This window comes from Misgurnus anguillicaudatus, chromosome 13, assembly GCF_027580225.2.
Source record: "Misgurnus anguillicaudatus chromosome 13, ASM2758022v2, whole genome shotgun sequence".
In the NCBI taxonomy this organism is placed as follows: Eukaryota; Metazoa; Chordata; class Actinopteri; order Cypriniformes; family Cobitidae; genus Misgurnus; species Misgurnus anguillicaudatus.
The window spans coordinates 21,938,164-21,954,558 of NC_073349.2; the positions used below are offsets into that span (position 1 = coordinate 21,938,164).

The 16,395-nt window shown below is 35.7% G+C and overlaps 1 protein-coding gene across 1 annotated transcript; it reads left to right on the forward strand.

Annotated features, from left to right (window-relative positions):
* The first annotated feature begins 994 nt into the window (after nucleotides 1-994).
* On the forward strand, nucleotides 995-13,066 carry mxra8b (matrix-remodelling associated 8b). The gene is made up of 10 exons (XM_073875400.1): nucleotides 995-1,156; nucleotides 4,957-4,983; nucleotides 5,083-5,385; nucleotides 5,475-5,573; nucleotides 7,039-7,533; nucleotides 10,230-10,388; nucleotides 10,489-10,519; nucleotides 10,649-10,719; nucleotides 12,461-12,538; nucleotides 12,628-13,066. The coding sequence occupies exons 1-10, from the start codon at nucleotides 1,138-1,140 to the stop codon at nucleotides 12,651-12,653; spliced, it is 1,308 nt and encodes a 435-aa protein (XP_073731501.1). The 5' UTR covers nucleotides 995-1,137; the 3' UTR covers nucleotides 12,654-13,066.
* Nucleotides 13,067-16,395: the final 3,329 nt, after the last annotated feature.

Below are 16,395 nucleotides of genomic sequence, written 5' to 3' on the forward strand. Positions count from 1 at the left end.
TATTTATTTCTGCATTTATGTATTTATTCATTTATTTATTTATTTCTGCATTTATTTATTCATTCATTTATTTATTTCTGTATTTCTACATTTATTTATTTTTCTGCATTTAATTAATTGTTTATTCCTGAATTTATTTTTTTATTCATTTAATTATTTATGTATTTCTACATTTATTTATTTATGCAATGCATTTATGTATTTATTTATTTAAATACACACGTCATTTTTCGTCCTCCTTATCTATCAACCTTGAAAATGTGAAAAAGATCAACCAAGTAATCTTAGTTTTGGTAAACCATTCTCTGTAAGCATGTGAAAAAATAGGACATTGAAATTTAGCTCCCCTTGTGATGTCAGAACCAGCACTGCCATTTAGTGCAGAGATCAGCTCATTTACATTGGGACACATCCAAAAACAGCACATTTTTGCTCACACCTACAAAGTGGCAATTTTAACATGCTATAAAAAATCTATATGATATTTTGAGGTAAAATCTCACATACACACTCTGGGGACACCAAAGATTTATTTGACATCTTAAAAAAGTCTTGTGAAATGTCCCCTTTAATTTAAATTTGTCATGATCTTACTTGGTCATCAGATTAGAGATGTTCTTTACATTATGTAGGATGGTTTTAACTTGGATGTAGAAAACGGTGAATCACAAATAAATGACATTAGCTGGGTTTTCACAGGCAGAGTCACATATTCATCAAATCACCACTAGAGGGAAGCAAATGACCTGTATGCATTCTGTTGTTTTTTCTATGTACTGTACTTTTAGTAGTTCTTTAAGTCCAAACGTATAACTCCATACTAAACAATATATTTTTCTATTACTGTATGTCACGATTGTAAATGGCTAAGAACTTAAAATAAATTCTTTCCCTGATACACGCAAACTTTTTAACGTGGAATTTTGTTGTTGAGAAGGTTAATGTTGATGTAATTGGAGAGAGTGTAGTATTTCATTATGTTTAATATGCAGGAGGAGGGGCATGTCAGGGGTAGCAGACGGCACGCTTTTGTTTTTGTCGCGGGTCGACAAACTCATCAGGTGAGGTATCAGACCTTTAAACGACGCAATTTCATCTGCCACCAGAATTTTTTTCATCATCAGCACTTTTCTCGACATGTTCCTTATAGTATTCAGTAAGTAGCCAAATTGTTTTCTTCTTCCCATACCTTTTTTAAACGTACTTGCGTTGTTCAAGTTAATATTCTTTTATCTAAACTGCGCACAGACTACAGTGTTCTTTAAGGGTAAAAGTTGCATTAAAAAGTTCTGAGGTAAATTCTGCACACGTTGCGCTTGCGCAGTCTGCTGCAGGCGTCATGCCATCACATTCAGCCTTTATTCTCTAATACAACAATTTTTCATTATATACTACTCATGGAGACCACACTTTACATTGCTGTTTAGTTTTCTGTATAGATATTATATACTTATGCGTATATTTTTGGCAAACGATAAAAAAATTCTTACGTTTCTTTGTTTTTCTCTCTTTGTTTACACCTCTTGGCTATTCTTCCCCATCTCTGTTTATTGAAGTCTGTGTATTTGGTAGTTCTGGTTTTGCTTATTTAAGCACTCGTTTTTGTGTTTTGCTAAATGAATTCCATCATAATATTTGTTATGTGTTATGAAAGAGTGTCTGTTACATCAAAGTGATTATCCAACATCTCAGCAATAGTAAACATGTGCTGTGTTTCATTTCAAGGGATGCTGCTTTTCAGGTTTTTCATAGCATGGTACATTTTTGCAGAGTTGTTTTATTTCAATTCAAATCCAAAGCATTTGTAAATATTTAAGATTGATATATTTAGTTAAATCACTAAAGGGAAAACTTTATACAAATCTTGTTTTGCATTCTGGACTTTTTCTAAATGAGTCATACAAATCAATTGTAGTCTTTTTGTGCGACAGAGTCCGACACGTCATTGTTTAGTGCTGCCTGAGTCATGTTTAGACACTGAGAAAATGAAAGGGTTTGGGGTTTTGAATTTCCCTTTTTTTGGTGCCCATACTTTGCTTTCCAATTCAATGCTTAGGCTGTGTTAAAGCCACAATATGCACCATGTGATATATGCAATCTGGGAAAACCCATCACATGGTGAAATCTTACCAATTTAAGGTTTTGATACAAATTCAAAATCTGTTTTTGTTTCTTTAATAGCTTGTCTAAAACAAAAGTTATGGTTATCTGAAGTCAGCTGATCCCTGTGATTTTCAGGAAAAGCAATTTTGAGAAAAACAGGTTTAAAGAGAGGCAATGACAGTAAAAGCAGAACAATCAATTATCACAAGTAAAAGTCACTTTACTGTGGTAAAAGATTTATTTTAGGCACTATAATTTTTTAAATGTTCCAGGATGACATCTGACAGGTTTTCCTGGAACACATCACATATTTCATGGTTTGTGTTACATTATCCACATAACTCAATGTACAAGACAGAAATTAAGCTCTTGGTTAATGGTGCCACATGGTGATCAACAATAAAAATGACAAATTTTACCTCTTTGCAAAAGGAAAAACCACCAACCATCAAGAATGCATGATCATGCAATCAAAAATGTATTTACAATGAAAGTCAATGGGGCACAAACAGCTAATGGGAGAGAAAAAAAATCTGATGCTGCACAAAAACTAAAAATGCATCAAAGCCAATGTTTTACTAATCTTTGGCATGCCCAAGACTGTGAAAAAAAATCCAGTCCACAATCACTTTTTATATTAAAAATCTGTAATTTTGTGTGTTTTTTCGAAATCAGTGACACCACTTATGAACTTGGCAATTAAAGAGTTAAAATCATGGAATTTTGTAAACAGAAGTTTTGTAATCTGATAGATTTTTACAGCTGTAAAAGTTAAGTGTTAAGTGGCTTTGTATCTAAGGATTTCATTTTAGTTCCTCAGAGGTACATACTGGGACCAAAGAGAGCTTATTAGTACCTCAAAAATACATATTAGTATCTTAAAAGTACATATTGGTACTAAATGTTTACATATCTGTACCTAATGGTCAATACAATTACCTTTTTAAAGGGTGCTGCCCAGGGGCGTAGCCACAAGGGGGCCTGGGTGGGCCTTGGCCCCCTCATTTACATGTCCCTCAGATTTCCAATTGCTTAAAAAAAAAAAAAATTTTGATTTCTTAGTCTGATTGGATTAGCTCATGTCACGTGTTGTTGTGCGTAATTTATGCTGTCATCTTTGCATGAGAGTTCATTAATATTTGGTGTCAATGGCAGCTGGCGCTCAAAGTACAATATTACGCTTTTTCAAAAAAGCACAGAAAGATGAGCGAGAAGAAAATGTGCCATCTACATCATCTGAGTCTACTTCATGTTCTGCTGAAACGGTGAAGTAAATATGCTGTTTTAAATGTGTACAGGTGTTAAGCTGTTTTATTTATAGGTGTTAAGCCCCCTCATTTTAAGATGGGAGCCCCCAAAATAAAATTCTAGCCACGCCCCTGGTGCTGCCCCACTGACAGCTAGGGTACATATTTTGAATTTTTTCTAACAATGTTAGGGGCCAGTTACACCAACAGCGTTTATGGCAGTTGCAGGCGCCTTTTTTGAATGATATTCTATGGGCAGGGCGCGTTTGCGCGCTGTTTATGCGCGCCGAGCGCCTTGCGGTTTTTTGAAGGAGCGCTGAGAGCGGAGAAGCGCCCGACGTCATTCGTGTCTTTCCATTGTCCAATCGAATGAGGGGAGAGGCGGGCCTTACGTTGTGGTGAGGGAAGTTTACAGTTGCTTTGAAGAACCGGACTCCACTCGCTCACTCTCTCCTGCGTGTTTGTGCACCTCTCATCCTCAAACAAGGTCAGAGCAAGCGCCCTCTTTTTAAAGTTTCTGCTAATATGACAGTTAACAGCAAAAGAGCGCTCACGCTTCAATATTTGATTGACAAGACAGCTGACTCGGTGGTTGCTTAGCAATTTGAAAAGCCGCGTCGCACTGCTCTTTTTTTTTTTGACTGGCCCCTAAGTCCTTAAGGTACAGTAATCTACCCAAAAGTGCATTCTGTTTTGTATTTCTGTAAAGGTACCAAACGGAAACTTATGGTACAGCCCCAGTGACAGAAAAGGTACAGTTTTGTACCTTTATTTCTGACAGTGTATATTGTTAAGTTTTTGAAAAAATCTCATAGCATTTTCTCAAAATATGTGTCAATATAAGATTTGTCACCAAAAATTATTCCATTTGCTGAAACACAGAGAAAGTTTTGGTCAAATTAAGACAAACCCCTCCCCCAATTGTGGCCGAAAATGGCCCCAACAACCTATAAGGGTTAACACTACAAATCGATACCCACCAAGCGTCATTAAAATCCAGTTGAGTAAGGGAGTAAGGGGAGACGGGGACGAGACTGCGTCAGCCATCTTTCTGATGCCTGTCTTGGCTTCATACTCTACCCACTTACTCGACTTTTCAAAAGGTCTTAATATGTACCATTTGGTACAGATATATACCTTTAAAAAACCAATACATACCTTTGGGGTATTAATATGCACTAATATACAAAGTACAATTGTTTACTTTTTGAAAGGGTCACAGCTGAGAATGTGGGATTGAACCCATTTCCTTTGCACATGCATTTGCAATGATTTAGATCTAAATCTGTAGTTTTGTTTTTTCTTAGACAACATTTGCTTAAAGTTTATGGTTGTGCGATGGCCTTCAAATAGACTGACTGGTTTATTCAATGTTTAGCTTCTGGGTTTCAGGCCTGACTGCTGGAAGAAAATAAATGGAAGCTCTGTGTCACAAATTTCTTTGTGTTGGCGTAGCAGCAAATGAAACATTAGCTTGAGTTCTTCTGCAGTTTTACCATTGAAATTTACAATCTAAAAAACTGTAACTAGGGTGGTGTAAAACTTTTTTATCTTGTTTTTATCTTCATGCTTACTGTTATTCTAATGCTTTCTGTTTTCATTTCAGTTTGGCCTGCTTTCCTCCTACCATGTGGTGAGTGAGTTAACATACGGATACTGCACTGGATTAGAAAAGCTGCACGTTTTTCATATAAAACAAAATAAATAAAGCATTCCGTGTCTTTAATTTTAGCCTGGGCACAAACCAGCACGCAGAGCGTCATCGTGGAGGGGAGAAATCTTACTGTTGCAGCAGGGTCAGATGTTGTTTTACCATGTCATAACCAAAAGATGGTTTGGAGGCAGGATCGCCTGAGGGACCGTCAGCGTGTCGTGCACTGGGATGTGATCCGGAGTCAACCGGATTACACTGTGGAGCGTGTTATAGATATGTTCTCAGGGGGAACAGAGCGCCTGTACAATGAATACAACAAGGGCCGTATTACGATCTCAAAAGATGCCTTTAGTGATGGCAACTTCTCACTGGTTATTAATAGTGAGTTTATACTTTCAGATCATTTCAATGTTATATTGCAAATTTTTCAGAAAATTAACACTTGCCCTTCACATATCCTGTTTTTTCAGATGTGGACATGAATGATAAAGGCATTTATAGCTGCAACCTACATCACCACTATTGCAAGGTCCACCAGTCCATGCAAATCCAACTCAATGTTACTAAATCACGTAAGAAACTTATTACACAAGTTGTTATAGACGGTTTCATCGGACACACGTGATACACGTCTGGATCCGAACCTTACTTCCGGTTTCGTTTTTTTAATGGTCTGACTAGTTGCTAAACTGATCTCTTGAACAAATGCCTCGTCGAAAATAATGTTTTGGTTTCCTAGGTAATCTATGTGTTGTTTTTTTGCTTGTTATATAAATAAACTACATTTAAAGTACTTTGTTGTTATTTAATATTAGCAGAGTTTACCGGAAGTTACGTGCGGACCGCGACAGCCGCTTGTTTATGTTGTTACTGTTGAAACCGTCTATAGTGGCCATCAGTGTTGGGGAAAGTTACTTTTAAAAGTAATGCATTACAATATTAAGTTACTCACAAAGAAAGTAACTAATTGCGTTACTTAGTTACTTTTCATGGAAAGTAATGCTTACGTTACTTTTTAGTTACTTTTGCATTAATTTTTCTTGGCTAAAGCTTGATCTCTTTCAGGCCTTGCAGGTGTTTTTATGACTGAAAAGTTCTGCATTCAGAAATTGCATATTTCATCACAAAAATGTCGAGCTCTGGCCTGCCATCTCAGTTTTTGACTCAAACTGTTCACACACAGGCGTGTACGCATAGAGTGCATAATGTGACTACGTTTAGTTTAATTCAGTAAATTTTTTAAGCGAATTAATTAAACTAAAAAAGTAAATTGCATTACTTTTTTAAAAAAGTTACTTAAATATTAATGTGTACATTTATAAAGTAATGTGTTACTTTACTTGTTACTTCAGAAAAGTAATATTATTACGTAATGCACGCTACTTGTAATGCGTTACCCCCAACACTGGTGGCAATAATAAACAATGATCAATAAACAGTTCAGCTTTAAATTATTGCATGCATTTATGCATTTGGCAGACTCCCTGGGTATCGAACCCACAACCTTTTCACTGCTACTGCTATGCCCCGCCAATTAAAGGTGCCGTGTGTAATTTTTAGAAGGATCTTTTGACAGAAATGCAAAATAATATACAAAACTATATTATCAGGGGTGTATAAAGACCTTTCATAATGAACCGTTATGTTTTTATTACCTTACATACACCGGGGGTCCCCTTTCATGGAAGTCGTCATTTTGTGCTGCCATTTTTCTACAGAAGCCCTTAAAGGACTTTTTTTTACTAAGTTGTCACTAACGATGGCATGTTTGTCCGGTGGAGGCTACCGTAGCTTCTCTATGTGCTTCAAAAGCGGGGGGTGAGCTGTGGACTTAGCCCTTGGTTGCAATTCGCAACCTCACCACTAGATGCCGCTAAAATTTACACACTGCACCTTTAAGCTACAGAAACCCCCAAACATGGGCACACTACTATATATTCAAGCATCCATTTCTTTACATTTTAATTTAGCAGACGCCTTTATCCAAAGCTATTTACAAATTTTGTCTAATCCTCATGAAAATGTCTCTCTCTGCACCCCGAAAGGAAAAGCGTGTATTGAATGGCGATAAGTCCGTGTTTGTGGTTCTGGAAGGAAAGAGCGTTGTGCTGCCCTGTGTGAACCGTAGACCATTGTGGACGGATGGGCACAGGGATGAGGGCCAACAGCAGGTGGTACACTGGGACTGGCAGGCTCCAGGGGTCAGCCGTGACCGAGCAGACCGCCTCGTCGACATGTACGCCTCCGGAGAAAACCGACAGTATGGACCTCTCTTCCTCCGGAATAAGATGAACATCTCGAACGATGCTTTCAAATTGGGAGATTTTTCCCTCAGTGTCTATAACATTCAACCCTCTGATAAAGGCCTGTTTTCCTGCCATCTTCACCATCACTACTGTGGACTACATGAAAGGAGAATTTTCCGGGTGATTGTCGGTCCAGCCGTCCAGCCATTCCCTCCGGCACGCACCCCTACCAAAGCACCAGAAACACCCACTGCCCGTCCTGCCCTGTCTGCTGATGATCCGAGTGAGAATTCTTTCTTCATATTTTTGGGAATTTTGTTTTTAATTAGAGTTAAGTTTAATGGATATATGAATCTGGGAGAGGAATGTTGCTGGAGATCTGGGTTACATTTAAAGCCTTCATATTTCATGTTGTTTACTTTGTTAACATCTCATCCCCTCTCCCTCTTTCTCTCTCTCGCTCTTCTGATTGGCTCTCACTTGTTATTTCGGCTCTATCTCTGCTGTCTCTTCGATGTTACAAAACTCTTCTAGAGTAAATGTTGTGAAAGTGCGTGAGCTTAAGTGAGTGTTTTCGACATTCACGCGGTGAATAGGTCATATTTGGCGGGGGAGGTTTTATTGGAAAAGTGCTTCATACTTCCTCTGTTTAGCAATGGCTGAGCTCACTTTATTAACTGTTGCAGTCCCACAAAAGGTCAGAAAAAGTGTCCACCCTCATGGGGCTTCGCAGATTTTTTTATTATTCCTCTGACACTATATCCCATCTTGCACAGGCAGTGAGCTGTTTGTCGACACGGAAAGCAACAATCCGCAACATCTGTACAACATCTGGCTCGCCGTAACATGAAAGCATACTGGGGGAATGTTGTGTGTTAGATAGATTCACATCTTCTCTTGTCTGTGAACATTTTACGCCAGCCCTTTACAGTACATAAGCAGAACAAGATGACTGGACAACTGTATACCATACAGATGTACTGTAGTGTCTGAATGTGACCTACGGCACAAAAGTTAAACTCAATTGAGATTTCTGTTTGGCTGGAACATGTAGATTTAAAGTACACTACAGAAAAAAATATGATATTTACCACCCAGGCAAATTTGAATGATTAAAAAAACCCGCCAAATAAATAAAATAAGTCTTGGAAAAACAGGCTGCTCTCAAACGCTAGGGGCGTGTCCACGGTCGGCACTGAAACCACGCCCACTCTAAGGAGCGCACGCTCTGCATAAAGTTCATTTTCTATAATCAAATTATTAAGTGCATTAAAAACCAAATTAAATTAACAAGAAAAATAAAGTTAAATACATACTTGAGTTAGAGTTCATAGACTTACTACATTAAAATTAAGACATTATTAAAAGTGCTGTAAAATTAATATATGTGTCTTTACCCCTAATCATCTATTTAGATCGGTGGTCTATACATGAATATTAAAGGTGCAGTGTGTACATTTTAAAAGGATCTTTTGAACGCAATGCAATATTATATAGATAACTATGTTTTCAGTGGTGTATAAAGACCTTACATAATGAACTGTATTGTTTTTATTACCTTATAATGAGCCGTTTTTATCTGCATACACCATGGGTTCCCATTTTGCGCCATTTTCGCCCTAAACGGACGAAATGTTATATGGAGCGCGTTTCCCACTACGTTGTCTCAGACAATGACATGCAGGTCCTGTGACGGCTACAGTAGCTTCTCTACGTGCTTCGACAGGGAGGGTTGCAATGCGCAACCTCACCAATAGATGCCGCTAAAATCTACACACTGCACCTTTAAATATAGCCTACTGTCTAAAACGAGTCTACATTTACAATAATTTAATGATTAATAGCAACATTGATGTATGTTTAAAGACGTGTAGAAGTGAGGGGCAGGGTTATGTGCATCAGGTTTAAACGATACAACACTTTCGCATACTGTAGGATACACTTATGTATCCTCGCTCATGACTCCTCAAGAAGCCTCCCCACTTCTCTTTCCTCACCTCCTTGTGCAATTAAAAAATTTAGATGTCCTTCAAGATGACAAAGCTTGGTTTCTGGGTCATAGGGCGTAGGAGCGAGGAAACTATGAAGCATATTGAAAAGCACCCAGGGTCTCTCTCAACTTTCCAAAAATTGTCTGTGGCTTCTGAGCCACTGTTTTAGCCCCGCCCAAATATTCCCTAACACTGAAATATGGAAAAACTGAGTAACTCCACAATTCAGTACTACACTGTAAAAAGTGAAAGTTGGATTTATAAAAAAAAATTAAAAAATCAATTGGTAACACTTTAAAAAATATAAGTTTTATTAAGTTTTTTTTTTAGGTGTTACTAATTTAAGTATATTTTTTATTTAATCCAACTTTCACTTTTTACAGTGTACATAGTTCACAGTCTCTGTAACGGTTTTCAGCAATATATTTATAACATTTAGAAACAATTCTCTGAATTGACTTTACAAATGAATGGCCTCGCCTTGTTTTTACACAACAGGTCTTTAGATTCCAGAGCTTTTAGACAACATTACACAAACAATTCACTAACAGCGAAATTCAGTATCTTTATTTAGTTTATTCTGGCATTCCGCCTATGGTCGTAAGGCAGGAAATAAATGGAAAATTTCTCCAGACAGACTGACCGTGGAGTGGTATTTCTCTCCGACTTCGTATTCTGGTTCGTCTTTTTTCTCCATTGCTGTAACATGACATCAGGTCTGGAACTCATTATGCCTGTTTTGACCATTTGCACATGAAATCCCATTCCTCTCCCTCACGCCAAGGCTTGGGTAAAATGGGAAAACCAAACAACATGCATTTTTGCTTATACAAAACAGAGACAGAACACATTTCTATAGTTAATCAATCATTTGAGTTTTTTCTTGCTTTCTACCTTATTTAGTACAGTGTAGAGTAGGGAAAAACAACAGATCTTAAAAGTGGTCTTTTATATTTCTTTTATTCTTTTCTTTTGTCTTGGTGAGCAGAAACAAAAATGGCCGAGGCACCTCACGTCCTCAATGTGATTCTACCTGAGAATCAAACTCACCTGCTGCATCAGGTGGGCTACATCCTGGCCATCTTTCTGATTCTGCTCCTCGTGCTCATTGGAATCATTATGAGCACGAGACATTGTAAGAAAAAAGGTAAAATATGGATTAAATTAAAAATTGATTAAATTAAATATGTTAAAGTGTTAACTTTAAAATCACACTAAACTTTCTTTTGACATTTTATCAAATTCAGGGCATGAGTTTCAGGTTCAGAGGTCTCACAGGTAAGGATTAAAAATTCATTATATCAAAATATATATTACAAAAATATTAATCTCATTGCTCGTCTACCAGTTCAGCTACAGCAACACAGAAAGTTTGAGATAAAAAGCATTGCTTTATTTTCTTGGCAGGGGTCGTAGGACATCCATTGAGCTGTGTGCCACAGAACTCCAACCCTACCATCAGGAAGACTTGCGGCTGGGTAAGACTTTCCATAAACGCTCTCAACTGCATCTCTGAAAGCCAAAATAGGTCATTTAAAAATAAAGTCACCAGAACAGATGCAAAGACTCTAACTAGACCTAGACTAGCTAAGACAACTGTTGTACTTAAAGGATTAGTCCATTTTCTTAAAAACAAAATCCAGATAATTTACTCACCACCACCATGTCATCCAAAATGTTGATGTCTTTCTTTGTTCATTTGAGAAGAAATTATGTTTTTTGAGGAAAAAATTCCAGGATTTTTCTCATTTTAATGGACTTTACTAGACCCCAACACTTATAATGCAGTTTAAAATTGCAGTTTCAAAGGACTTTAAATGATCCCAAATGAGGCATGAGGCATTTATCTAGCAAAACGATTGTCATTTTTGGCAAGAAAAATAAAAAATATGCACTTTTAAATCACAACTTCTCGTCTTCCTCCGGTCCTGTGAAGCGCCAGCGCGACCTCACGTTATACGTCATCACGTATCGAAACTACGCCTCAGTGTTTACAAGTGTGGAGAAAGAGGACCGTTCTGAGGTTGTTGTATGTGGATGATACTAATTAATGTCTTTGTGTCAGTTTATTGTTCAAAATGGTCCGCAAATGTGTTTCATATATGTAACACGTGAACTTTTGACGTCATTACGCAATTACGTGAGGTCGCGCTGGCTCGTCACACAGCCAGAGGAAGAAGAGAAGTTGTGGTTTAAAAGTGCATATTTTTTATTTTTCTTGTCAAAAATGACAATCTTTCCCTAGATAAGACTCGTATGCCTTGTTTGAGAGTGTTTAGAGTCCTTTGAAACTGCCATTTTGAACTTCATTAAAACTGTTAAGTGTTGGGGTCCATTGAAGTCCATCAAAATTAGAAAATCCTGGAATGTTTTCCCCAAAAAACACAATTTCCTCTCGACTGAACAAAGAAAGACATCAACACCCTGGATGACATGGTGGTGAGCAAACTATCCGGATTTTTTTTTTTTTAATGGACTAATCCTTTAAAGGAATAGTTCACCCAAAAATAAAAATTAGCCCATATTTCACTCACCATCCTAGGTGTATTTGTGACCCTGGACCACAAATCAGTCATAGAGGTCAATTTTTTTTTTAAGGAGATTGAGATTTATACATCATCTGTCAGATGATTAAATAAGCTTTCCATTAATTTATGGTTTGTTATGATAGATTTTTTGAAAATCTGAGGGTGCCAAAAAAATCTAAATATTGAGAAAATCAATTTTAAAGTTTACAAATTAAGTCCTTAGCAACAAATATTATTAATAAAAATATATTAAAAATAGATCTTTACTTAATATCCTAATGATTTTTGGCAGTAAAAAAAAAAGAAAAATTTGACCCATAAAATATATTGTTGGCTATTGCTACACATATACCCGTGCTACTTATCCAGGGTTATATGCCTTTCTTCTTTCAGCCAAACACAATCTGAGTTATATGAAATAATATCTTGGTTCGTTTTAGCATTGTAATTGAATTGGACAGTGCCCCAAAAGCTCCAAAAAAGCACATTCAACAATCAAAAACTAATCTAAAAAGTTATTAAAGTAATTTTGGGGTGAACTATCCCTTTAATATGATATTTGATAAGCTGACACCTGATATAAGACTCAGTAGATCTTTCTGTACATACTGTAATGTTTTCAAAATATTTACATACTCACTTTAGCTTCCACTGCTACTATAAATAAAATCCTTGACTTGTTTGTCTTTAGACTACAAGAACAACATAATGAAAGAAAGAGCAGAAGCAAACATCTATCCCTCTCCAAAAGTTATTGATCTTAATAGAGGTGATTACCCATAATTCCCAAGTCCTGAGTTCTTTATATAATGTAATGTATTTGCATTGTACTCTTTTTGATTTTTCTCTCTTTAACAGAAATGGAAAGAATGTCATGGAAGTGATGGATATCGAGCTGCTGGCTGGTCCAGAGCAAAATAAATACAGAGATTCAGAGACTGAGGTTTACATTTGAGAACATAAACAGAAATACTGTCTTTCAACTGCAGCATAATTACTGCTTACATGATAAAACCGAAACACACATCTTATAACACTCAAGCTTTATTATTGTTAACTCAGATTGGTAAGTTTTTGTCATAACCACAGTGTAGCGTAATAGGTGGGGAATTTTGATTTAAATTAACGCATAGGTAAGAAGTGGTAAGGACATTTGCTAAATTCAGCTCTTGGTGATAGTCTAGAATTAAAAGGACTGCTTGTTTTACAGTTCAACAACTCAATCAAGCCATTACACTGTGGTGCTTACCCATAATACATGCATTTATAGAGTACTTTTATCCTCTAAGAATGATTATTTTTTTTTAAAATAAAACTCAGGAAATAAGCTGTGGCATTTGAAGTAAAAAATAAAAGATGGTACTGTACACAAGTACACCCCAACAACCTTATGGCAATTGTACTATTCTGATATGTTTATATGTATCTACAGTATATATGAGTTTTTCTTTCATTTTGAGTCTAGGCCTACTTGACCAGGACTTTTTTGGTCTGTTGTCTTTGTTTTACAGTTTTAGTTTTACAGTATGAACATGGCACAATGCAGTTAATTTGGTTTTGACTCTTTTTCTGTTGGTATCAGTTTTTTTCCTTGGTCACTAATGCTCATTTACATACTGTAGGTTAGGAAGCATTTTATTTGATTTGAAGTGTATATTTATCATTAGTGTCAGTAGATGATCATGCTGGTATAGAGGACCGATGTAAACTTTTAATAAAGTTTATTCTGATTAATATTTTATGTATGTATTATTTATGGTTTATTATATAAACAATGTAACTCCATAATTTCCCTTCCCACTGTGAACAGTTTCTGTAAGTCTTATCTGATTTCATACAGTATGTTCTGCAGATAGTTGGCAATGTGGAACTTGTTCTCATCAGGAATTTGAGAAGTTTAAAGGAGTGGGTTTGCTTGTATTCTGAACCAAGCTGAAAAAAAGTTGTTTAAAACAGTTTAAAGCAGTATAATAAAAATGAAATTTGTGTAAGCTAATGCATTTACTAATGTTAACAAATACAACCTTGTTGTTAAGTGTGTTCATTGAGACAAATGGCTACTCACTCTGAGTACAATAGAGTAGTCAGTGACAGTCAGTGTGGATACTAACTAGTAAGTTGTTATATAATTATGTAATTTAGTTATTTTATTTTATTATAATCGAATTAGATTGTGACCTGGAGATTACAATACTATTGTAAGGCTGGTGTTTATTGTCTGCTTCAACCATGACTTCAGGAGTATTGTATAAAGAAGAGCTGCCCCCTACTGGTAATGTTTGCATACACACTGACCCTTTGCAGTTATTGCATTAAATCCTGGCTCAGTTATTTTACCTACCATTAAAGCTACATGCCAAGATACTGGATACTCTAATGGCCAACAATGAAGCACACACTGACAATCCATTATAAAAATAAAGTCTCAGGTGTGCAATAAACTGTAATAAATTCTCCCCTATAATTTCATAGCGCTAAATGTATTTTTCTTATTGAGTACTTTAGAGTGCGTATGTGTGTGCATCTAAACTGTGTCTTTGGTAGGATTGATTTAAAGTAGAAATTTCATTTTAACCATTAAAATGGGCTGTAATGATTAATGATAATGATCAGCAGCTCTTAAAAACCAGAATAAAAAAGATAAATGTGTGTACACCCATAACTCAATTAAAAAAGGCAAAAAGAAACATGAAAGAGGGAGAAAGACAGAAAGAATTAATAAAAGAAGGAAGGAAATAAGGATAAAATAAACAAAGAAAAAAGGCTGAAAAAGAAAGAATAAAGTAAAAAAAGATGGGTAAAAGGATGGAAGGAAAGGGAAAGAAAAAAACAAAGAAAAAAAGGATGTAAGGGTGCATATAGGAAAGAAATTTAATTAAAAAAGAATAAAGGTTAGAATGAAGGGAAAAAGAATAAAACAAACAAAGCTGAAAAGAAAGAATAAAAGTAAGAAAGTAACAAATAAAGAATGGTCGAAATTAAAGAAAGCTTTCTTTTCTGAAAAAAAAAACCTAAAAAAGAAAGAATTAAAAGATAGAATGAAGGGAAAGAAAAAAAGAAAGAAAGAAAAAAGGATGTAAGGTAGGAAAGAAACCTAATAAAGAAAGAATAAAGGGTGGAATGAAGGAAATAAAGAATAAAACAAACAAAGCTAAAAAGAAAGAATAAAAGGAGGAAAGTAACAAATAAAGAATGGTCTAAATTAAAGAAAGCTTTCTTTTCTGAAAAAAATAAATAAAAAAGAAATGACTAAAAGATGGAATGAAGGGAAAGAAAAAAAGAAACAAAGAAAAAAGAAAGAAAAAAAGGATGTAAGGTAGGAAAGAAACCTAATAAAGAAGGAATAAAAAGTGGAATGAAGGAAAAAAGAACAAAACAAACAAAGCAAAAAAAAAGAATAAAAGGAGGAAAGTAACAAATAAAGAATGGCCGAAATTAAAGAAAGCTTTCTTTTCTGAAAAAAAAGAAATGACTAAAAGGTGGAATGAAGGGAAAGAAAAAAAGAAACAAATAAAAAAGAATAAAGGATGTAAGGTATAGGGAAGAAACCTAATAAAGATAGAATAAAAAGTGGAATGAAGGAAAAAAGAATAAAACAAACAAAGCTGAAAAGAAAGAATAAACGGAGGAAGAAAGAACTAAAAGATGGAATGAAGGGAAAAAATAAAAGAGGAAAATAAATAATAAAGAAATGAGATGAAGAAAGAAAGCTTTCTTTTCTGAACAAACTAAAAAATAAAGAACTAAAAGATGGAAGCAAAGGAAAGAAAGGAAGAATAAAAGAGGGAAACAAATAAATAATAAAATATAGCTGCAAGCAGCGATACCGGGGTCAAGCCAAACATGGCAAAAAATTATTCATACGTGATGACTGTCATGATTTAAGATCTAAGTTTGCATTAGTTTTATGAAAAAATAGCAATTTTTTGTATCTTGAGACCACTAGGTGGCGCGGTGCAGAAACAATAGATGGTGCCTCAGGTCATGACTGTGATGACACATACCAAATTTAGTGTAAATACGATAAAGCAATACAGAGATATAGCCTTAAATGACTTGACCACTAAGGGGCACTAACCAAACAAAAAATTGTGACTCAGGTCTTGATTGTGATGACACCCACCAAATTTGGTGTAAATACAATAAAGAGATGCAGAGATATAGGCTTAAATGACTTGACCACTAGGGGGCACTAACCAAACAATAAATTGTGACTCAGGTCTTGATTGTGATGACACCCACCAAATTTGGTGTAAATACAATAAAGAGATGCAGAAATATTGCCTTAAATGACTTGACCACTAGGGGGCACTGACCAAAAAATAAATTGTGACTCAGGTCTTGATTGTGATGACACCCACCAAATTTGGTGTAAATACGATAAAGAGATGCAGAGATATAGCTTCAAATCTCTTGACCACTAGGGGGCACCGAAAAGTTTACAAGTCCTCCCAGAACATGTAGGTAATGAACCATACCAAGTTTCATAACAATACACAGTTGCGTTTCTGAAATACTTGAACTTAAAGAAAAATTCAAAATGGCCGACACACAAAATGGCCGACCAAAAACCATGTGGTATCGTTTGACTCTGCATGCCTCACGAAATCTAACAAGACCAGTCTC

Coding starts and splice junctions, on each gene's coding strand:
- mxra8b (XM_073875400.1), top strand. Junction 7,534..10,229: donor CCTGTCTGCTGATGATCCGA/GTGAGAATTCTT, acceptor CTTGGTGAGCAG/AAACAAAAATGGCCGAGGCA. Junction 12,539..12,627: donor AGTTATTGATCTTAATAGAG/GTGATTACCCAT, acceptor TCTCTTTAACAG/AAATGGAAAGAATGTCATGG.